Source organism: Dermacentor variabilis, chromosome 8 (genome assembly GCF_050947875.1).
Source record: "Dermacentor variabilis isolate Ectoservices chromosome 8, ASM5094787v1, whole genome shotgun sequence".
NCBI classification, from domain to species: domain Eukaryota; kingdom Metazoa; phylum Arthropoda; class Arachnida; order Ixodida; family Ixodidae; genus Dermacentor; species Dermacentor variabilis.
This window is the reverse complement of record NC_134575.1, coordinates 102,738,444-102,761,826: the sequence shown is the minus strand read 5'-3', so window position 1 is coordinate 102,761,826 and position 23,383 is coordinate 102,738,444. Positions and strand designations below refer to the sequence as shown.

Below are 23,383 nucleotides of genomic sequence, written 5' to 3'. Positions count from 1 at the left end.
TCGAAGGTGTATGTCAAATTTGTCGTAAGAAAAAAACCGAAGGCGAACAAAAATTATGAGAGGGTGTTGCACACTGATACTATGGTTTCTGTTAGTGTAGGCGCTCCATTCTCCTCAATACGTACTGGATAAATATTGACTCTACCGTCAATGCATTTCTCACAAATAGTAGCGACATATTTGCAATAAATGGTACGAATTAAGCGCATGATGTTTGTGAAGTGGTCATTACTTGAGTGTACCGCTAGGCTTCAATTCCAGGATTGGGGCACGTTCTCTCCATGTTTAACGACATAGATAATAATAAAACTGTGCTTTAACTAACAGCCCTCTGCGATTTCCCCAGGCCACATCGTTAAGTAGTGGAGCTCATATGGCCGAATGGCGAAACCTACCTAATGATATTTAATAGGTCTGTCCCGAATAAAATTATTATTGTGGCACATCGCACATGTACTATACGTATATTAGAGTGAACTACAAGAAGGAGTATCGAGGACCTGATCGTTTCAGCGACAGTCATATGAAGCCAAGATAAACTGAAACCAAGGAAAGCTTAGGGTAAACCATATATCTTAAATACAATTTAGAAATGATGATGTGAATGGAAATAAAAGTGGTCGAAAACAACTCGCCCGTAGGTTGCGGGTGTATTACGAGAGCGTTTAGACGTTAGATCTGGTGCGGACTATAGGCGTTTCAGCTGCCAATCTCGAGGTTGCTGAATTGCTTGTGGGGTCTCAAGCCCGAGCTTCCTCCACAGACACAGGCACTCACGCACACACACACGCATATATATATATATATATATATATTCACTGAACTCTCGTTAAGACGAACTCAGCTAAGCCGAATTCTCGCATATAACGAACAACATGGGAACGCTTGTTTGGTCTTTCATAGACTCATCGCGAAAGAAAGCACCTCAGATATGCCCTGCGGTTAAGACGAACATCCGGAGTGACTGCTACTGACCCTGGAGGCTAGGGTGCCTCGACGCGCCGCGCCCGGGGGCGAGCGCATCCAGGCACCCTACTAGAGGCTTCCGGCGCACATCGCCCGTGGACAAAGGCGAAAACAAGAGGAGGAAGTAAAAACAGAAAGTGATGTTTCCCATTCGCGAACGCGGGTGACGCGCAAGTATATGGGTGCTGCAGCGCATACGAAGCTGTCGGCCCTAGGTGAGCCTAGACTGTCCGCATCGCAGATCGTCCTCGAGACAGGGCTCGCGCGGCCGCGTCATACGCAGAAGCCGTCGGAGCAGAACGGCCCCTTGTAAACATTCGCTTATTTAATGAATTAACAATAATGGTGTCAGCGCGCACTGGCGAACATGAACACCTCACACTCGATGACCGCGGACGCTCGCTGTCAAAACGCTGGCGTGAGGAACACGGCAGCAGGAGCCAGCGAAGTGACCTTCGTGTTGCCTCTCGATTGAACGCAAACTTAACGGCGAGAACACAGTTCACGCAAAGCTTCGGGCCATCTGCACACCTAGACTGTGCCCCCAAAGCAGATCGTGTTCGAGATAAAGCCCGCGCGACCGCGGGCGGCCGAAATACAACCCCCCTCCCTCAAATCTCCGGTGCCATGCTCGCGACGGAAGACGGCGCGCTTCCCCCCCCCCTTTCCGCCTTCGCGCACGCGAGACTGAGCCGCCATCGTCGCCTCAGCGTCGCACGCTTTCACTTGCACACACATTTACGGCACGCGACAGGACAATCTTATCACGTGACGAACCATGTACGTCCGTATAGCAAATGAAACATGTAGCAACTAGCAGAGGAGGTCTACACAGCGCACCTCCGCCTACCTTCCTCCTCCACGGCGCCTCGTCTCGTTCCTCCTTCCCCACTTCGCTCAACGTCACCTAGACTTTCCTCTAGGTTGCCTTCCTTTGCCGCGCGCTCAACACGCTCCTTCGTACTGTCGCTAGCTTGGAGCCTGCACCGATGATACATGAGGCGGCAGATGCCTGCTTGAACTCCCTAGTGAACTTTTTCCGGTAGCGGTAAGGCACAGAAGGGTTCTCAAGGTCGTTAGGTGCGATAACATCATTTGTGACTGCTCCCCGATTTGCACGGAAGAGCCCAATATCCATCACGAACTAGAGGAGACCAAGCAGAAGTACCGTTTCAAAACAGTTTTTTTTATTAGGTTCTCCTGAATAAATGCTTTGAATGTCATTTTCCCGCCGTCTTTAAGTCTACTTCATTTACCGTTTTGAAGTGAGATATTTGGATGCACATAGTCATGTTGCCAATTATTCTTCTGATAAGATGAACTGCTCATAAGACGAACAAATTTTAACCGTCCCTTAGAGTTCGTAATAAAGGGAGTCTAGTGAATATGGGTTATTAAGATTACTATGTATGTATGGAGTATTAATACCCTCGATAGGGTATTGCTCTTCGCTCTGCTTCCTTGTGGGGTTCTGCATCATGATTGGCGTTGGTAAAGGTACTCCTCCTCCGTCAACCCAAACCAGCAGCGCTGTGTCTTTCTGGTTTAGTTTCCCGACCGCGCCCGCGATCGAGACTGGCAAGTCGTATTCCCGCGCTTGGGGGCAATCACATTATTCACGCCCCTATGTGTCTCTTGCCCTTTCTCCCCACACGCGGTGCATTGGACGCTCCTACCCTTGTGGGGGTGGATTTCCGAGTCCGAAGCCCTGGGATATGTTCTTGCGGTGTGGACACACGTCCGAGTGGTGTCCTTCTTGCACACACTCCAGGCACGTATAGATTGTCTCCCTGTACCCCGTGCACCACATCTCTACTCCCATGTAGTACACGCATTGGGTGCGCGTGCGTCCTGACAATGTAAGGAGAGCAGTGTTTGAGCTTCCTAGCATTCGGGCCCTTTCGATAATCACTCCTTGGGTCCTTTCCCGCACGCGTTGCTTGAGATCTGCTAGTGCAGTGTGTGTTGGGAATCCCTGCAGCGCACCTGCGTAGCTATCTTCTGGATCCTCCACGTATGAGCATCCCCGCAGTTACACCTATGTGGTTCGACGAATGGCCTCCTCCACCTCTAGTGAGCGTGATATCATGATATCGTGATATCATGATAGTGAGGATCATGATATTTGTTCCTTTCCGGATTCACAGTATCAAATCCTCTCCGGTGGTTTTTTGTTGGTTCCATCCGTTTCTTCCGATTATCGTCCTGGTAGATCGCGTAATTGCTTGTGGTATTTCTGTCCTCAGCTTTCCTTGAGTCCCTTGGGGGTTTCAATACTATCTTGATATCATTCTCTTGTAATGGTGGTAGAGGCTTCACCTTCACCGGGCGCATGATGCGACGACCGGTGCCCGTCTCGCCGTCTTGCCCGCCTCCTTTCGCGCCCCTGATGACTGCCCATTAATCTTATTCTTCTTGGAAGCCTTTTGCCTTTCATTGTGCTTGGCAGCCTCTCTCTGTCGCCACAATATAAGTAACTGCCAGCGGTCCATCGCCTGGTTATGGGCGGCCATCCACTGGCTTTTGCTGGTCCCCGCTTCATAAATTTGTCTTGCGTCCCCGCTTTCGTACGTGTTTTTATTTGGATGCGATGGGATTATAGAGGTCCGTGTCTTCTGATGCAGCCATCTCCTACGCTCGGTAGGGGCTATCCGATTATTAACAAGTCGCAAGGCGGTCGCTCACGCGCTAGGGCTATAGAGGCCTAACGGGGCTTCTACCGCTCCGAAATTTCAAAGTTGCGTGGTATGATGAAAAACTCGCTAACGGATTTGAGCTTGGTTTTGGAAAGCAACTTTTGTCTAGTGGAATCGGAACTATAATACTCAAGGCAGGTGCACTTTGTTATTTGTCGGCTACAATATCGATAGTCGGCGGAGCCCAGGTGAAGAACGTGTTCTCCCGGGAACTTCCTCCCTAAGCGTTGAGTGCAAATCAAGTTTCCTAGCGTTCTCGTTTAAGCAAATATGCTCCCCTCCAATGTTTGAGTTCTCGCCAGCGCAGCCGGAAGCGCTATGATGACTGTGATATGACTAGAATGGAATGATTCCGAAATGATCACGCTCGTATGACGATGGCAGAGTGACGACGTTCCATCCGGATACTCGGATGACCACGATAACCTGAGGATGTTTGGGTGATGACCAGGCTTGACGACGACGGCTCGACAGTGACAGTATTTCAAGAAGGAGATGCCAAACAGGAACGACGACTGCATGACTCCGACGGCATGAAAATGGAAACATAAGGATGACGCAACTGCGATATTCAATCGGTGAGGACTACGGCGTGACCACGACGGCATGGAGACAATATGATAGAGACGAGTGTACGACGACGATGAAGTGATTACTACATGACGATGGTTACATTACGCGACGCAGTCGTCTGTATGACGATGACGGCGTGACGAGAATCGGATGACGAAGCTGTAATGAAGATGTCTTTATGACGACGATGGCGTGACTACGAAGGCATATGATGAGAAGCGGATGACGAAGCTGGAATGATGAGGATAGAACGGCCACCACAGTATCACAACGAATGCGTGACAATGACGTCATAATCACGATTGAATAAAAACAGCATGATTGCGACGGAATGACAAAGAAGGAAAGATGTCGATATACCCAGGACTCTCTCATCTCCGGGATAAGCCCGCTGCTGCGAACGTCGCCAAAGGCGCAAAACTTGGCACCAAGGCAAGAAACGCTGACGGGTTTTTAGAAAAATCTTACCAGTCATCGCGGCGGATGTCCGTTTCTGCTTAGCTGCCTAACGCCAACACCGTCAGATCCAGTACACATAGAATACCCACGAAAATGATGGGAAGCCGGTGCCGCGATAGCTCAATTGGTAAGATTATCGCGCGCGTAATTAGAAGACGTGGATACGGATCCCACTTGCGGCAACCTGATTTATAGCCAAGGATTCTTTGCCTCATCCTTAGCACATTGTGGTAGGTAGCTATTTCGCTTCGCTTTCATAAGAACAAACCAGGGTGCGACCGACGGTGGGAACGAACCTCAGCCATCGAGCACAGCAGCCAGGTACTGTAACCCTAGGCCACCACTCTCGTTCCAAAGGCAGCCAGATTTCTGGGAAACTCACCGCGTATGCGCCGCGCCCTGAGCAGAATATATATAAAAATTACTTTCTAGACATTTTTTCACTATCACAGCTCGCGCTTTGAGGCGCCATGTTAGTATTCTCTCCGGGGCCAGCCCCCCATTATCCCCATACGCTTTCTAAAAAAAATTAAATAATGGGATTTTACGCGCCAAAACTACTTTCTGATTATGAGGCACGCCGTAGGGGGACTCTGGAAATTTGGGCCACCTGGGGATCTTTAACGTGCACCTAAATCTAAGTACACGGGTGTTTTCGCATTTCGCCCCCATCGAAATGCGGCCGCCGTGGCCAGGATTCGATCCCGCGACCTCGTGCTTAGCAGCCCAACACCATAGCCACTGAGCAACCACGGCGGGCGCCGTACGTTTGTGACAGTAGATTACGCTACGTATAAATTTTACGACATTGTACCAACTTCATGACCGCCCATGTCAATGATGTTTTGATATTGCTTCGCTGGATTACAAATGCCGTTATCATCCCGACATACGCTGCACATGTCATGACGCTGGCTTTGCCATAGATGTTTATGGGCAAAATAATGAAACCACTACATGAACGGTAAGTATCTTTCTTTCCTCTTGGTAGCCCCTGCTGAGAAAACTGTCCAGCAAGAATCATTAGTTGGTCTAGATTAGGCTATCTGCACAGAACCTGCGGGTACGCGGTATGCCGCTTCCGGCCGTAGCACATAACTTAGTTCTGAGTGAAACGCTGTGCTGTCGGCCACCTTTTGTTATGTCACATGATATTTTACGCGCCTTTGTTTTACTGTTCCTTTTGCGAATGGTACAAAGTTTAGAGGAACATCTGCAGTAAGTATAATTTTGCGCCTCACGTGCGTATGAGAAAGGATTCAGTTGCTTTTGATGATTTGTCATTGGTTTCACTATCGTCTCTACCTTGCCTCTACTCATCATGTACACCCACAAAGGCAGTTACAATCGATGTCACGCGTTTCAATTGTCATCGCTAATTGTTGTTCCTAATTATTTTGTTATTGCTAATTATGGCGCTCGAAACGCAATTAGTGTTTTGGCAAATGGTTGTTTTGGAATTCTTTAACGCAGATATGTGCGCAGTGGTATCTACGCGAGCTTGTTTGCTGTAGTGGTGAGTCCGAGACTACGGGAAAGCCGCGCAGGAAGGTGAAAGGCTCGCCAAAAACACGAGAAAACACTCACCACGTGCCGTGTCCATGTTTACTTTTCCGCTGGCAAGCATGACGTCGCGGAAATTGACAGACGCGCAGTATACGTCGACAAGCAGTCCCTCGTTGCCAATTTTCTCAGAAGGGGAGAGGTAGTTGAGCGAAGACTCGTACCATTGGAGGCTCGACAGGTCTCCGCGCGTCTTGACGTTGAGGTAAGCAAACTGAGTGGTGATTTTCGCTTCTCCGCCTGCCAAACGTAGGAGCATAGCGGTGAGTAAGCTGATTGGTTTATCGAATTCCTGCGCCACTTACGCCAAGATACTAGCAGCAAGTTCGGATGGCAAAGCAGCAATGTGATATTTAGTTTCTGTTTCGTATTCTGTTACTTTCCCGGACGCTGCTGATTCAGTGCGCCCAGCGTTGCTGTTCAAAAGGGCCACACATGTACTAAAAGTATATTCTGGTTATATGCAAAGCGTGCCGAGATAATTATTTTTCGTGCGAACCATCATTGGCCTTAGTGAGACTAGAAGAACTGGTGAGGCCTATACAGTGCTGACTAACGGCCGTCTCCCTTCCTATAGGTCTCCCAGATATGAAGCGATACGGGGTAGGATTCTCAATACAAGAGCACATAGCGGGCAACGTTGACGAATTCTACAGCATTAATGAAAGGGTATTAGTAGTCGTAATCAAACTTAATAATAGATATAGATCAAAAGTAGTACAAGCCTACGCTCCAACATTCAGTCACGATGACGATGAAGTAGATCAGTTTTATGAAGATGTTCAATTAGCGATGAGAAAAGTGCAAACTCAGTGTACTGTATTAACGGGCGACTTCAATGCAAAAGCTGGGAAAAAGCAGGCTGGCCAACAAACAATTGGCAACTACGGCGTCGATTCTGGGAACGCTAGGTGAGAGATGCTGGTAGAGCTCGCAGAAAGGAACAAGCTTCGAGTAATGAACACCTTCATCAGGAAGCGTAGCAATAGAAAGTGGACCTGGAAAAGCCGTAATGGTTAAACAAGAAATGAAATTGATTTTCTACCTTCTGCCATTCCCAGCATAGTCCAGGATGTAGAATTGTTAGGTAGGTTAAAGGGGCGCTGTGAGCATAGGCTAGTGACGGCTAGGATTCACCTCAATTGAGAAGAGAGAAAGAGTAAAATTGATCAAGAACAAACAGGCCAACCTAGATGCAGTAAGGGTAAGGGCAGACCGATTCCTGCTGGCACTTGCAAATAAATGTGCAGCCTTAGAACAGAGAGATGTAGACGACGTAGAGGTAATGATTGAAACCTTAACTAGGCTGGCTTCAGAGGCAGTTATTTAAGTGGGAATTAAGGCACCAAGGCAACCAGTAGGCAAGCTCTCCCAAGTTACAAATGACCTAATAAAGAAACGACAAAGAGTGAGTGTGTCCTACTCAAGACATAAGATAGAATTCGCGGAACTGCCAAAACTGATCAATAAGGACAAAATAAGGGACAATCGAAATTGAAACGTGATAAAGGCCGAGGAAGCCATAAAAAATGGTCGGAGCATGAAATCAGTGAGAAGAAAACTTGGTATAGGACAAACCTCGATGTATGCACTCAAACATAAGCAGGGTAACATCATCAGCGCTTTCGAAAGTATAGTAAAAGCAGCGCAAGAATTCTGTGCTGACCTGTACACTACTCATGGAGCCGCGATACCTCCATTCGAAGTAGTAATGAACAGCTTGCAGAGACTTCTTCTATACCTAGCGATGAGGTTAAAAGGGCCTTGAAAGACATGAAACGGGGAAAATCGGCAGGAAAAGATGGAATGACAGTCCATTTAATCAAAGATGTGGGAGACATAATCCTTTAAAAACGGGCAGCTCTCTATACAAAGTGTCATCGACCTCAATAGTCCCAGGAAACTGGAAGAATGGAAACATTACACTAACCCACAAAAAGGGATACTTTAAAGAATTGAAAAGTTATAGACCCATCAGCTTACTCCCCGTATTATATAGTATAGCACCGACATAATTTACAGTACAGTAAGGGCACTACTGGACTTTAGTCACCAAGGGAACATGCTGGCTTCAGGAAGGGATGCTCTACAATAGATCCCATTCATGTCATTAATCAGGTAATCGAGAAATCCCCAGAGTACAATCACCTTCTCTATATGGTTTCAGAGATTACGAAAAGGCATTTGATTAGGTAGAAATACCAGCAGTCATAGAGGAATCACGTAATGAAGGAGTACAGGCCGCTTACGTAAATACCTTGGACAATATCTACAGAGATTCCACGGCTACCTTAATTCTACACAAGAAAAGTAGGAAGATACCTATAAGGAAAGGGGTGAGACAAGGAAAAATAATCTGTTCGATGTTATTCACTGCGTGCTTGAAAGAAGTATGCCATTTATGAAACTAGGAAGGCTTAGGAATAAAGATTGACTGCGAATATCTAAGCAACCTTCGACTTGCAGATGACATTGTCCTGTTCAGCAACACTGGACAATAAATGATCGGGGACCCTAAGAGTGAGTGTAAGAGTTGGATTCAAGATTAATATGCAGAAGATATTGATAGTCATGAATAGCTGTGCAAGGGAACAAGAGTTCAGGGTCGCCAGTCAGCCTCTAGAGTCTGTGAAGGAGCGCGTTTACCAAGGTGAATTACATACAGGGAACCCTTATTAGGAAAATGAAATTCGCAGAGGAATAATGCTGGGTTGGAGCGCATATGGCAAATATTGTCAGCTCCTGACTGGAAGCATACCATTATTATTTAATAGGAAGGTGTGCAACTAGTGCATTTTACGGGTGCTGACAGATGGGCCAGAAACATGGCAACTGACAAAGAAGCTTTAAAACAAGTTAAGGACCGCGCAAATTGCGATGGAACAACGAATGCTAGGCATAAATTTAAGAGACAGAAAGAGGGTGGTTTGGATCAGAGAGCAAACGCATATAGCCGATATTCTAGTTGACATTAGAGAAAAAAAATGGAACTCGGTGGGTCATGTATTGCGACGGTGAGATAACCGTTAGACCATTAAAGTTACAGGATGGGTACCAAGAAAAGAGACGTGCTGTCGAGTACGGCAGAAGACTACGTTAGGCGATGAAATTAGGAAATTCGCGGGCGCTAGTTGGAATCGCTTGGCGCAGGACAGGGGTAATTGAAGATCGCAGGGAGAGGCCCCTGCCCTGCCGGGGACATAAGATAGGCTGATCATGATGACGTTCAAACGAATCCGTATCCATGCAAATATCGTACGTGTTGTGCTGATGGCGCGTGGCCTCAAGTCCAGCGCTGACGATTGCAGCAGAACCCTCCGCGAAACCTCGCCCTCAATAGCACCGCTGTCTATGCATTTGCTCGTAACCTGTTGTGGCTGCAGCAGTGTCATACTAGGACCACTTTGTCGTATTAAGGTCTATTTGGCGCACGTGTCTCCGGCAGCCATAAGTAATGCAGTTGAGCCAACAAGTAAATTATATGCTATTCATATATTCACCTACACTTCTTCCTCTTGGCTGCGAACTTCCGTCATTGACTAGCGTGGTGCTCGTCAAAAGCAAATATCACCGGTCTGTAAATTGCATTCGTTAGAGCATCTAAAGCGGACAAATGTATAAATATACAGCCTATAATTTTTTTGCAATGTTTGCAAGGGTGTCGCAAAAATAATACTCACATAATAACGATACATCTCACAGCGGTGTGTAATACAATTATCTTGTTTAATGTAGTTGTATTAGTAAAAGCATTTTAAGAACTGTAATATTATTTTCCATTGCTGATTTCTAACGTTGTAAGCTTCGTAGTTGTATGCTCTGAAAATTCGCGATTTCTAACAATCTCTACAAATATATTGACCGCCTAAATAAAAGATCGCTTACCAACAGTCGCTAGACTACAACTTCTTTTAAATTCAACAAACCTCAGCAAATTTGGTGCAGTCGTGGCCGAGAAAAACAATTTCTCCTTTCCCATGTCGGTAGACAAGAGGACCCAAGTTAAACTTTCTCTTTAGATGCAAAATAAACTTCATGTTGACGAGGTAAATATTATATAGCGAATTTGTTATAAAGCAGGGCATTTTGCAGCTTGTAATTTGCTGGGCCAATTTTCGACCTAGCCTAAAAGGGAGTTTCTTTAGATTATCCGCGCACGCCTAACGGTCCCCAAGAGCACATTCCAGCTGAAGAAAGACTTTTACAATGCTCGCAACGGGTACGTATTCGAGAAACGAACAAAATTCCGAGCATTAAAGTCATGTGCACCTTATTACACTGCATAGAAGTCCGTTCCAGTGGAAATCGCGAGAATGACGAATGAACTGCTGAAAGTTAAATAAGCCCTAGAACTGCTTGTGAGGGCTCAGGTGAAACAGAGTGCGGTTTTCGTTCTTGTAATTGCGAAGAAAGACGCAGCCTTTCGTGGCTCAGAATCCTTGTTCCTTTTTTTGCTCTAGTCCTAGCTGCCTTACTCACAAGCTCTGCCTCACATATTGTTGTACGCATCAATGTTGGAAAGGTTCGCGACGTTCCTGTTCGGAAAGTGTATTCATGCGTTGTTAGAACGCGTCAGAAGGTGGAGGCATCGTTAGCTAGCGTGAGTCTCATTAATGCCGGCGAAATTATGATATGGAGCGATGCTGAAAATTGTCCACACAAATTAAATACCATGCAAAGCGAAACAGTCCATACAAATTGGAGTTAACGCGAAGTTTAAGTTTGCCAGCAAATTCGATGTGCAGTTCGATGGTTGTGTGGTGCACGGTTCATTTTACCAATATCTTCGTAACCACAGTTATAATACCTGACCAAGTAAAGCATTATGCCTTGACACTCTCAGCCCAGTTTTGTAGCACCCGGCCTGTGCACATTTATTTATTAATTGGCCGCTCCGTGTGAAGAAAATAAATTAAGTGAAGCAGTAGAGGACACACACACATACTTTTGAGTGCACTACCGGGTCTTCTACAAAATATATATTTTTATACAAGGACTATAAGTGCAGCGAACGTGGAATTATTGCCCACCGACGAGCTCCTAGGCGAGGCGTACATACTTCGCCGCTGATAACGTGACATTCAGAAGACTAATCACCAAAAATGCTTAATTTACTTTTGCTGTGAAGCTGCATACCTCTACCATCCAAGGAGAATTTCGTGTCGTAAGCGAAAAAACTCCCCATACGTGGGCCGATGCCGAAGTTAGTGCAATACCGACCCGACCCACGGCCGACGTGAAGCAGGCGCTAAGCACTCCCCTAGGTTGGCCGATCCCAAAGATAGTGCAATACAGGCACGAACCGCAGCAGAGGTGAAGCAGGCATTAATGCATTTCCCATACGTGGGCCTATCCCGAATATAGTGTAATACCGGGCCGACCCATGGCGGAGGTATAGCAAGGCGTTAAGCGCTCCCCTACGTTGGGAGATAGCAAAGATAGTGCAATACCGGCCCGACATGGGGCAGAGTGAAGCAGGCGTTAATGCACCCCACTACGTTGGCCGATCCAGAATATATTGCAATTCCGGACCATCCCGCGGCGGAGGTGCAGTTCGCCATTAAAGGGCCCACATACACAGCTTCGCTGGTCATCCCTCTTCACAGAATTGAAGGGCACTGAGATTTTTTCACTAGTACATTATTGGCAGTTGTAAAGGCGGTGAACTTGAAGGCAGTCACATGTTCATGCGCGCTCATTGTTTAGGCAGCTTGAAAATGGAACATTACTCGAGGTATTTATCATCAAATTGAACGCTAAATACAGGCAATATCAAACCCGAGGAAGGCAGGCGCGCACAAATGAGGACCCGGCTATGATATCATACCGAAACGCCCCGTGACAATAAGCGGGAAGCAGTTTGAAACTGAACGTCTCAGCCAGTCGCGGAAATTACTGATACGACACGAAGTGCCTGGTAAGCATGCGCCGCTTTGTGTGCGGTCCGGATTTGCCGCGACATGCAATTATTTAAACTTCGCCCCACACATGAATATCTCAAATACTTATGGCATAAATTCTCAGGGCCTACGAGTTTTGATATAACCAACTGCCCTCAACCGAATAATAAAAAGTTAATTACGAAACTTTGCTAGTTAGATATTTAGAGTAACTTAAGACGCGGCAAGGTATTTCCGCCTCGCCAAGGAAGTTGTATGCGAGGATGTCAGGCACTTCCCGGTAATGGCCGTTTTATGTATAATCTGTATTGTCCATAAAAAGAACACCCTGTATGTGGTCATGGCGACAATAAAGATTGTATTTCCCGAAAAATGTAACGCCAAAACAGCAAATTTCGGCAAACTCACACCACTGGACGGCCTGGTGCCTGTAGGATCCCCACTCTCCGTCTCGGTAGACGTTCATCACAAGGTCCTTCTCAATTATGTCTTTATAGGCAGGGTTGGTAGGGCTGAAGTCGGCTACGCTGTTGACACCTTTCAGGGTGGCGTCAAATATACACCTGTGTGAAATAGAATGAATTTTGTCTTTGTTCATTATTATGAGCGACGCTCATTTTTGTCACTTATCATAGCAGGAAACAAACGGCGGACGAGAGCCCTAGGACAGTTCTTGAAATCCCAGTTCAACTGGTTTTCCAATGGTCTTTCAGCGTCTGTCCACTTCACCATCAAGATGACGTGAAGCCGTAAGCGGTGAGGTAGACAATCATGTGCATACATGTTCTCTGCTCATAATATGTCCAGTAATATGCCGAAGTATGCAGTTATGCGTGCTTAATTAGTAGGTTAGTACTTGCAGTACGTCGCGACCGTGTAGGTATCGCCAGCGCCTTATCAATTTAGAAAGCCGGAGTGTTGGACTAGACTTCGCAGTATTTCCTAACACCCTGTAAGCCTTCGTCGTGCAATGAAAACCGTCAGCGACACCTTCTTTGTAATACAGGACTGCTAGTGCTATGATTCTTCTTTTGTTTTTTTGGCCAGGTGGGTGGGGGGGGGGGGGCATTATTGTGCCAGCTGTTATTTTAGCGGCTCTATATTTTTAAAAATTGCATGTGGCACGTTATAACCATCGAGCTAAATACTCGATCAGGGGGCCATTACTTCTATAAAAAATGAAAATACCAGATTGCATAATTAACATAATTACACGAATTACTCCTTTGAGGCCCAAACTGAATCTACTAATTTTAGCAGGTGAGTTCACAAGGTGTATCCATTTCGGACGAATTCTCAGGACTACACTAGTTTCGAGATATGAATTTTTTAATTGACCAAATAAATACTTAGTTATATCTATTTCTGTTCTTCAATGCGTAAAACAGCGTTTTCCTAAAAACAATAGTGCATATTTACCACAAATGTAGCGCCCCGTATCTCGAAACTGCTACTATCCTCACAAATTCGTTCCAATTGCACATGCCTTACGAACTCAATAGCTACATTGCGTACATGTAAATATGTGCCATGAAGTAATTAATTCAAAAAGTTATTAAGGCTAATTCTGTGAGATATTGAATGAAACATATAGATTTCTCGTATTCGGAATAACCGCCTCGTCGAGGCACTAGCCTCAGCGTTCGGGTTATTCGCCACCCCTCCCGTCTTAGCGACCTTCTCAATGAGGCTTCAACTATGAGGCTTTTCTTTCGACGAACCCGTACGTGTTTCCTTTGTATCAATTGCTACGAACGGGTGGATGTCTGATTTTCCCTTTATTCATTACGTCTCTCCACCTTCCGGGTTTCCGCATAACTACTACGTCAAAACACTTGCCTTTGCTTCGTGTTGTCGACAAATTCGACTTCGCCCTACCACCAGCTAGCCTCCTGGTTAGCTCAGATAGTAAAGCGGCGGCCCCGGAAAGGCGGTGGTCCCGGGTTCTAGTCCCGGACCAGGACGAATTTTTCTTCAACTATGAGGCTTTTCTTTCGAGGAACCCGTACGGGCTTCCTTTGTAGCAATTGCTACGAACGGGTGGATGCCTGATTTTGCCTTTATTCATAACCTTCTCAATGCACGCGCGGGGCAGAGACTGCACAGGGGTACCTACAAAAGACTCTTGGGATGGCATGGTCGCGCCAACCACAAAACAATCTCTAAGCCGGCCCTCAACATTTTCGGCCGCTTGCCCTAGTGGCCGGCAGTACCCGTCTTGCCCACCTCCTCCAACTCACACGACCTTTTGGAGCCCATTGATCGGTGCTTCGCGAATAGGAAAAATGCCGCACCGTGACAACAGAATACCTGAAGAAATAAAGCAGGCCAGATGACTATTTCTCACCGCTCCGTTTCAAAGGAGGTACCATAAAATCATCATAATCACATCGGGGTCAAGGTGGCGTTGATTGGATACATGGTGTCGAGCCAAAACTTTTTTCGTTCCGATTTTCGTTTGAGTTCGCCGAAAACCGTTCAGTTTCACTTAAACTCCGGGGAGAAAAAATGACCGTTCCGACTGGTTCAAACCAAATAAAGTTCATTTCCATAACCGCGAAATTATTGCTGGAAAACAGCACAATCTACTTTGCTCAAAACTCCACGATGCCGCTACGCTGCACTGAAACATTACGCCTGTTGTTCGTTCTTCAGGCCGCACGTACATAAAAATAATTCTGCAGATCCAGAAACGATGCTGGCTTAGGTTGTACTGATGGGCGAGATGGTTAGTCATGGTGAAATATGGCAGCTGACTTTCAAATGACGACGTTAGAATGAAGAAACGCTCTTCACTCTGTGTAACGTCTTTTTTCTATGTACGCTGCCACATTTCATCATTGCTGGAGTCTATGTGAAGCAGAGCCTTATTGAGGGAAAGGGAGATGGAGTAAAATACCGAGGAAGGGCAGAGGGTCCTCCAGCCTGCTACTCTGAAGTAGCATAGTTCAGCCACAAGTGCAGACTGTTCCAGAAAAGGTGGGCAACACGAACTAAACATGGTTATTGTTTTCGTCAGTTTCGCTCCGAAGTGAAAAAAAATCGTAACTTAACGGATCAATTTGGGTTCCAGCAAAAATATCGGCACTTTTTAAGGTTTTCGTTTTTTTTTCCATACCCTGATTGTGCGTCTAGTGTGAATGTCTGAATCGCATCTCGTGTTCTGCGTCTGCGTGACAGCACAGCGTAGCTGCATGGCGGCCCCTTGTGGTTGCGATTTTATTGCATCGGCGCTATGGGGAGCTTTCCCAATAGAGTAAGTTATATTAACTCTATGCCCCAGCAACGGGATCCCTTGGGCTAACGGACGTAAATGTCATATGGCTTGTTTTTGCGCAATGCAACTGCCCTAATCGATAGCGAGATCCGGAAATACGTGACGGTTGCCATGAGTGGTTTTGTTTACAAATGTGCCTCTCGGCGGTCAGCCAGAGATAATATAGCGCAGCATAGATATAGTTTATGGAAGCGTTCAGTGGTTTGTGTTGCTTTTATCGCGCGATCAAGTGAAATAATTACGACCACAACTCAACGGAAATATCCATGCTGCACCGTTGGGTGCCAGAACGCGCGTAGCAAGGCGCCAGATGTTTATTTTATTTATTTATATACTCATTTGTTTAGTACCCGCTGCACCCGTTGAGGCATTACAGTGGGGGGGGGGGGGGTAGTACAGAAGAAGAACAAGCATAAAATTGCAGGTTTGCATAAATTCGTGTAAATGAAAAACATTTTACTATCCGTGGACACAAACGCACATAGCCACGTTGCACGCAGCGACGTCGAACACAGGCACCTTGCAGATGTCAGATGTTGTTTCGGAGCAGAAGACAAACAGGTGTTTCTGCTTTTGTGGCTACACACAATCCACACCAAAATGGCGGTCCCTTATTCTAGGACAGGCTTAGAGGCATCAATTTCAAATTGAAATATTGAGTTAAAGTGCACGCTGAGAGCCCGATTTTGCGCATATATACGTAATTATTACCCCGTTATTCTTACCTAAAATACTAAATTGATAATAATTGAATGATCATGTCATGTCTTCCATTATTCTAAATATCAAAGACCGATTTAGAGGGGGGGGGGGTACCTTCAGAGTAACAGCGAACTGCTAGTAGCCAGGTTTCGGAAAGACACGCTGTTGAAGTGGTTTATTAAACACTACTTTCTCTTCTTTTCCTAGTTTTCATTGCCGAGATAAAAGGTTCAGGAAGCTCTTGGCCTTCTTTATCACTTCTAACCGTTTGAATAAGGTTTCATGTCTTTTCTTATTTCTCCTAGTTGACGCCTTATCCTTGGCCGCTTTCCCGTATTAGGTATGTTCTATCTTGGCGCTGACCAACTAAAATACCTGCGCTCACTAATTTTGCTTCACTGAAGAGCGCAGAGTACTCTCCTGAACAGTTGCAACGAACCTAAGAGGCGAACTTGCGTGTTTGCCATGATTCAGTTATGACAAAGAAGATTGTGCTACTTGTGGAGGGAGTGCCCAAAAATTCCATTCGTGGATTTCTTTCGAGGTTGTCGTGATATATTACTCAAATTTAGTTTTCTTTTTTTACCTGATCGCGTGTTTAGTTTTTGCCAAACAGGAGACTACGACAGACGCCATATCGATGATTTTTTTGTTCTGGAACAGAGTTCAGCGTTGACACGTAGAACCATTTTTTTTCTTTAAATTGGGCCTTACGATAACTTTCTCATACATACAAATGAGCTAGACAAATGGAGTATGAGTGAGTGAAAAACTTTATCAGCTCTAGATTCGCTGGTCTTCTGCGGTCTTCAGATGGAATCGTCCATCTTCTAGCACAACGGTCGGTTGCCCTTAGTCCAGGGCTCCGCTGGATGCTGCTGCCAGTTGTGCTCGCCGAATCAGACCTTCTTGGTCGACCTGGCGATCGCTGGAGAGCACTCCCTCCCATTGCTCCGCACTCGGGTTTGGTATAACGGGTACCACGTCTATCTTCTGGCATGCCCACGTTATGTGATACAGCGTGGGTGTTTCGTGGCACCAGGGGCATTTGTCATTGTATTGTGTGGGATAAATTTTGCTGAGTACGTTTAGGTATCCACCACCGCACAACTACCTTAACAGAGAGGACTCTGTCGCGTGGAGGCAGCTACAAACGGGCTCGTACTAGACAAATGGAGAGTTTATTTTACTGCGTCAGTACGCTAAGACATGTGGCAGCAAAACATATATACCGACATCTATCTGAAATCCCGGTAGTTTGCTTCAGTACGTTCTTGCGACAGAAGTTCCGACAGTATTAACTTTGTGCTTTTTGCTCATTTATCGTTATAGATTTGCAGGTATCTGCTAAGTACTCAAAACAATTCCTAACAGCAGTTCTGTCTTGCTCCTCATGCATTACCACTTTATGACAAGAAACTAGGATGTCCATGACAATTTTCCACTCACCACACATTTTTCATCAAGTAAGCAAAGAAATAGACGGCATAACATATTGTTGTGTGCACCTACCGAATGTGACGTCCACTGGTCTCCTTTCTTAGGCAGTTGGTTAAGCCCACGATTCCACTGTTGCTGGCGTCTTCTGCGAGCAGCCAGATGTTTTCTCCACTTGGCTTGCTGTCGTGTTCAACCACTTTTTCTCTCAGCGACTGCACCCATCTGAAGCTGGTATTCTGCACCTTGACAACCACCTGCTTGGTAGCGTCAACGTTCAGAGTAACTTTCCTGAAGAGCAGCAGCGTCGATAGGTTATTCGACTTTCGTGCCACCAACCGAAAACCACGAGCTGTGAGAGCTTGAGTCGTTTCCTTTTCAGAGTAAACTCGGAAAGGAACACCGCTCACTTGCGAGAGGAGTGCCTCTGCCGCGGTCAATTCTGTGCGATGGCAGAGAATAAAGAATCCGTGTTCCTCGCACTGCGAGTGCGCTTTTTCAGCCAGAGACCCGACGTCAACAAGCGCACTCATGGTGCCGCAGAAAGCAATCACCAAGTCAGCCTTGGGCAGTTTTTCTGAGGCCGAGAGCGAAGCATGGTGCCGTGCAGTTACTGCTATGTCTTTGGGAATTTGTTCCTTCTCCTGGCTGTCTGAACTGAGGTGTGCGACAGTATATTCAGCTTTGAGGTGCACATCGCACATGGACAGCAGAGCAGACAACCGTGGCCCTATGGCTGTGACACTCCCTTTGTCCGCCAACTCTAGCATACAAAATTTCTTGGAACTTGTATTTTCGAGCACCACGTCAAGGACATGTCTTAGGGGGTCCTCTTCTAGTAGGCCGGTGTTCAGCATATCCTGCTCGAGAGCATTCAGGGAGGAAAGTAGTGCCGACTTCAACTTGGAAGGCAGTGATGCAGCAGCGTAACCTTCTTTGTGGGCGTTAACAAGAAGCTGCAGTAAGCTTTGATTCGATGCAATGTTCTCGACGTACCAGTTTATCACTTCCTCTGGCACGCGTACGCATTCGTGCAAAGTTTTGTTGGATTGTCTTTGCTGCTCTTCGATCTTCCCCAGGACGCGTTGGCTGATGCAGGAACACACATCGGCATACTCTCGCAGAGAGTTCTCGCGACCGCCACTGGCAGTCTCATTATCCAGGTAAGGAACAAAGCGGTACTCTTCTACGATTGGCATCTGGAGCGTTGGGCGGCGCTGCACGCTGTTAAATTTCACGCCTTCTACTTCGGCGCCACCAGCACGGCGAACGTTGTGGTAGGAGTTATAGATGAGGTCCACTCCTGCATATAGAGTGGAGAAAGGATGCGGTTTACAAGAAGACCCTGTTTACTAATAATAGTTTCTTGTGTTTATTGTCTCAATACAGCCCACAGATTCTCAGAAGCTCCGTACAGCAGGAATAAGGCTATTCTTGAGCACCCAAGGCCATATTTTACGAAATTTTTTGGTCGTAAGTGCTGTTTGCCATTGGCTCATTACCTGCGTTATTATGAACAATGTTGGCATTGGTTGGTGTCTGCTTTAATGAAGGATTGGACGGGTAAGAACGTTATTTGAATATGGGTCGTGATCGCTATCGTGAGCCCAAAACGACGTACTTGTTTGGTTTACCACCAAGAAACGAGAGGGAGAATGACGCCTTGCTTTGTGCATCTACTAGTACAACTATCGAAGTTGATCATCTGACAAAATAAGAGTCTCATAGGTCGGGAACCTAACCTACCTAAAGTAGTCTTGAACATTATACGTCCCGTAAAAGCGTTGTGAAATTGCTTACTACTGAAAACCATTACATCCATGCATGAATGAATGAATTATAGGGTCTTAAGTACCAAAAACCTAGATTTCATTACAAGGCACGCCGTAGTAGGGGACTCTGGAATAATTTTGACCCTAAGAGCATTTTTACCGTGCCCTCAATGCATAGGACCACGTGGGTTTTTGCATTTTACCCCTATCTTAATGCGGCAACCGTGGCCGCGATTTGATCCCGCGGCTTCGTGCTTATTAGCGAAACACCACAGCCGCTAAGCCACCGAGGCAGGTCGATACATTCATAAAAAATTGTGAATCAGACCGATATTTGCCGCGAAACCATGTTCTGTGTGCGCTCTAATTTATTTAAGCTTTAATCGCTAACCGAACTTCTAAATAGAATCTTCGAAACACATGCAGACGACCCCTTAATATCTATCAGGAATGTACACGTGACCCAATTTATTTTATGACTCCAGTAATATATGAGCATATCTCAGCTAGCATTATTAGCAGAGGAAGCTGCCCAACGTTTGATTACAGCATTCATTCAGCATTAGTTTGTTTACAGGCGATACGATCATGACCTTGATAAAATCCACTGTCTACACGGCAATAAGTTCACGGTCAAAATGTTCCCACCTGGACTGGGCCTACAGCAGTGTGATGTCAATGGGGTCGCTGAGGCGCGTTCTCGTTTCGGGTGAATATATTATGGGCGGCCATAATTTATTTTCTTACGTCAGCCATGTACCAGTGACTATATAAACAACAAGGTACTGCGTACTTCGTGTGTTGTAGCTACACATGAGCCTAGAAATTTTGCAAGTAATGTCGCTTTCATGTTCTGTGAATTACTACTCTACTCGATATTATTGTCTCCAGCCCTGTGCAGCGTGAAAAAAGAGAAAATAGGCGATCTCATTGTTTGCGTTCGGTCAGTTTCATGTGAGCCTAGCCTGCTATAGCATTCGTTTGGCCAAACAACTTGTAGAAGCTAAGCACTGTAAGAACACCCGCTAAATTTGGTGGAGGTGAGTAAATTTTGAACCACTAAACATTACATTTCGAACCCACACTAGACGGGATTGAAGGCCTGCATATGAAGAATAGAAAACGCACCATACGAAGAACTTGACAGCTTTGTCTACTTAGGGCTTCACACTAGACGCACTGTCATAGGAGAAAAAGATCGAACACCATCCCTATTTTATAAGAGTGACTTGTTCGGCGAGTTTGTACATGCGAGCTATCAGGAGGGAAACCAGAAAAAAAGCAGGTCCCCGCGTACTGTAGGAATACAATGTAAGCTAAGTTTTAATGGCGTTTAGAATAATGGTGTTCTTGTGTAACGACTAGAAGCAGACGAATGTAAATATTTTCGAATATGAATGAAATACGAATGTTATTTATTGAATATCGAATCGAACACCGAATAGTTAAAAGCAGATGCATATATTGAAAGCAGATATTTATTTTGACGTACTTACATACCGCTGCCTTCGCTCACTACTGTATAACAGACAAGTAAATGTCAGGGAAATATCATCAATTTTAAAAACCCATGATCAGCTATTGCTCTATAATAAAAACATCACGAACAGCCTTTGAACAACATTAAAGCTCGGTTGCAAGCAAGCTTTCAAACAATGAATACCTTTCGTATGGCAATCTTTCCGAACGCGCTAAATAAAAGGTTGCTATTAGCTATCATAAGCTCCTGAAAAATAAAGCTACTGAAGGACTTGTGTAGCGTAGACACGCGTAAAAAGGCCTGCTGCAAGGAGAAGAACACAATGTTGTAACGTAAAAGATAAAACAGCTGCAAAACTATACTACGAAAAAAAAAGGAAATTACAGACTTCAAGAAAAAAAAAACACTGGTTGTCATGTAGGTTTCCGCGGCAAAACGAAAAACAAAGGTTGTATTGCCATGTTGTTTCTACGTTGTTTCGCAACATTTGTCGTTGTCACACGTTCGATATTTAGTAATTTTGTTTAGCACAATGAGAAAACTAACCATACTCAAACGGCGGTTCTTGCGAAATATTGGGTCACTTTCGAACAACCGAAAATACTTTGTAGTTCTCTTTGGAATGCAAATGAAATACTACACCCTGACTATTGATATTCGCTTTCCTCATTGCGAATATGTCCCCTCCTATTGAACTCAAGTTGCAAATATAGAGTGCACGACCAATTTGGACACATTCTGCCCGGAAAACGGTGAGCTAACGAAGTTGTGGCGCTGAAACATGTGGGACACCCACGTAACGATGACCTGGCGGAATGGCGATGGCCAATGACGATGACCTCATTACGACAGTACAATGATGGTGAGGGAGGCGGCGCGAAGTGGTAGCCATCGAGGCCATTCCAGCCATAGTGCCCCGGGATCTCGGAAGTGGCCGATACTGCGGCATCGCGCCAGCGTGTTCTCTTTCTCTCGCTCTGTGCTCGTGAGCTGTCGTCTTCTCCACCAGCTCTGGAAGCGATAGTCGCGCCGCTACGGGGCCCCCCTCCTATCCTGAAGCACGGTTGAAACATGTGCAAAACGCGCGTTGTCTTGTGCGTTGCAACTCTTCAAGCAGAATTCAGGGGTATATGCCGGTTTTTGGCGCGTGCCCTTGTTCAGGACATTGAGGGGAACAACGCTGGAGACGATGTCGTTGAACTGCATGGCACAGTGGCAGTGGCATTGGTAGTGTCGCTGGTAGTGGCAGCGGCACTCATTGGTATTGCCCGATTCCGCGATCCGAGAGATATGTGCCCGGCAGCACCGACATGGTGGGTTGTGACTGAGGCGCAGTTACAGTGATGCCGTAGTGCGAAATCACAACCTGTCGCATATTCTCGTAGACTTCCGGGCATGTAGAAGTCGGAGCTCCGAAAGAGGACCGTCTGGCAGCTCTCGACTTGCATGGTGATGGCTCAAGTGTTAGTCTCTCACGCTGTTGACGTAAAAATGATTCTCGAGCTGAAGAAACCAGATGGCAGAGCTGGTCCTGTTGAAGTTCGGCAGGCCATGCTTCCACGGAAGGTGCGAGCACAAAACACCAGAGGGTTCGACTGCTGCTGCCTACGGCGAAATCTCCAGTGCCGATAGCACTAGGATTGCGGTGGTCGCTGAAGGTATCGCTCAGGTTATGCTTAAGCAGTCGGCGTGCCTTCGAGAGTGAAATATGCGCCTACTGGAGTCGGTGGTAAATCATGACTCGGTGATGATTAAGGTGCCCCGCACGGAAAGTGGACAGCTTACGGGAACGCCCAAAGAAGGAGTGCGGCGAGCTGTAGAAAAAAAACTAAAAGCGCTTGCGTGCGACCCAGTGAATTCCTTCGAAAGAGCCGTCGCGCAGCTGCCTTCGAGATGGGGAGGAAGCTCACGGACCTAGTAGAGGTTCAATGCCGTGGCCGGCGCGTGTTGTCGATCGGCACGGGTAGACGCAGGCGATGTGGGACAAGACGCGATGATGAAAATTAAATTATGGTATCTTAGGTGCCAAAACAACGGTCTGAGTATGCACGCCGTAGTGTGGGACTCCGGAAGTTTAGACTAAAGTCCCTAGATTGGCTTTTGCCAAGTAGCGACAAGTTGCAGCTCTCCTACCACGCTTTCCCGTGCGGCTCGCGTCGGCCGCCATTTTCTTCCTAATGCACTCTGCGGCGCGGTTGTGCGCGCTGTATGCACATGAACGGTATGCATTTGCAGTAGCGACATTATTGTGAGAGGCAGTAAAGAAACGCGGCAAATGAGTTAGGTACTGACAATAAGGGAAACGTGCGAGTAATGCGTTCCAGCTGTTACTTACTTGCTGTTTAGTCGTAGACGGTGCAAGCAGTAAAACTGCGTTGTCGTGCTGCGGCTGCCTAGTTCGCGAGAGAACAGTGCACGCGCAAATCTTTGTTCCGCAGCTTGTGTGCGCAAAACCTCAGATAGCAACTGCCCCGGCCGGCAGCGTCTTTTTCTTTCATTTTGTAATGTAATAAAGCCGCTACGACCCGCCGTGGTTACTCAGTGGCTATGGTGTTGGG

General features: G+C 46.3%; 1 protein-coding gene across 2 annotated transcripts in view; it reads right to left on the bottom strand.

The window, feature by feature from the left end:
* LOC142590498 (fatty acid synthase-like) overlaps nt 1–23,383 on the bottom strand; it is a 177,394-nt gene that overhangs the window by 28,562 nt on the left and 125,449 nt on the right. For both annotated transcript variants that reach the window (XM_075702660.1, XM_075702661.1), the window contains exons 16-18: nt 17,649–18,876; nt 12,566–12,720; nt 6,282–6,497 (exon numbers count right to left, since the gene is read on the bottom strand). In XM_075702660.1, the coding sequence (XP_075558775.1) occupies nt 6,282–6,497; nt 12,566–12,720; nt 17,649–18,876 (1,599 nt within the window). The remainder of the gene's footprint in view (nt 1–6,281; nt 6,498–12,565; nt 12,721–17,648; nt 18,877–23,383) is intronic.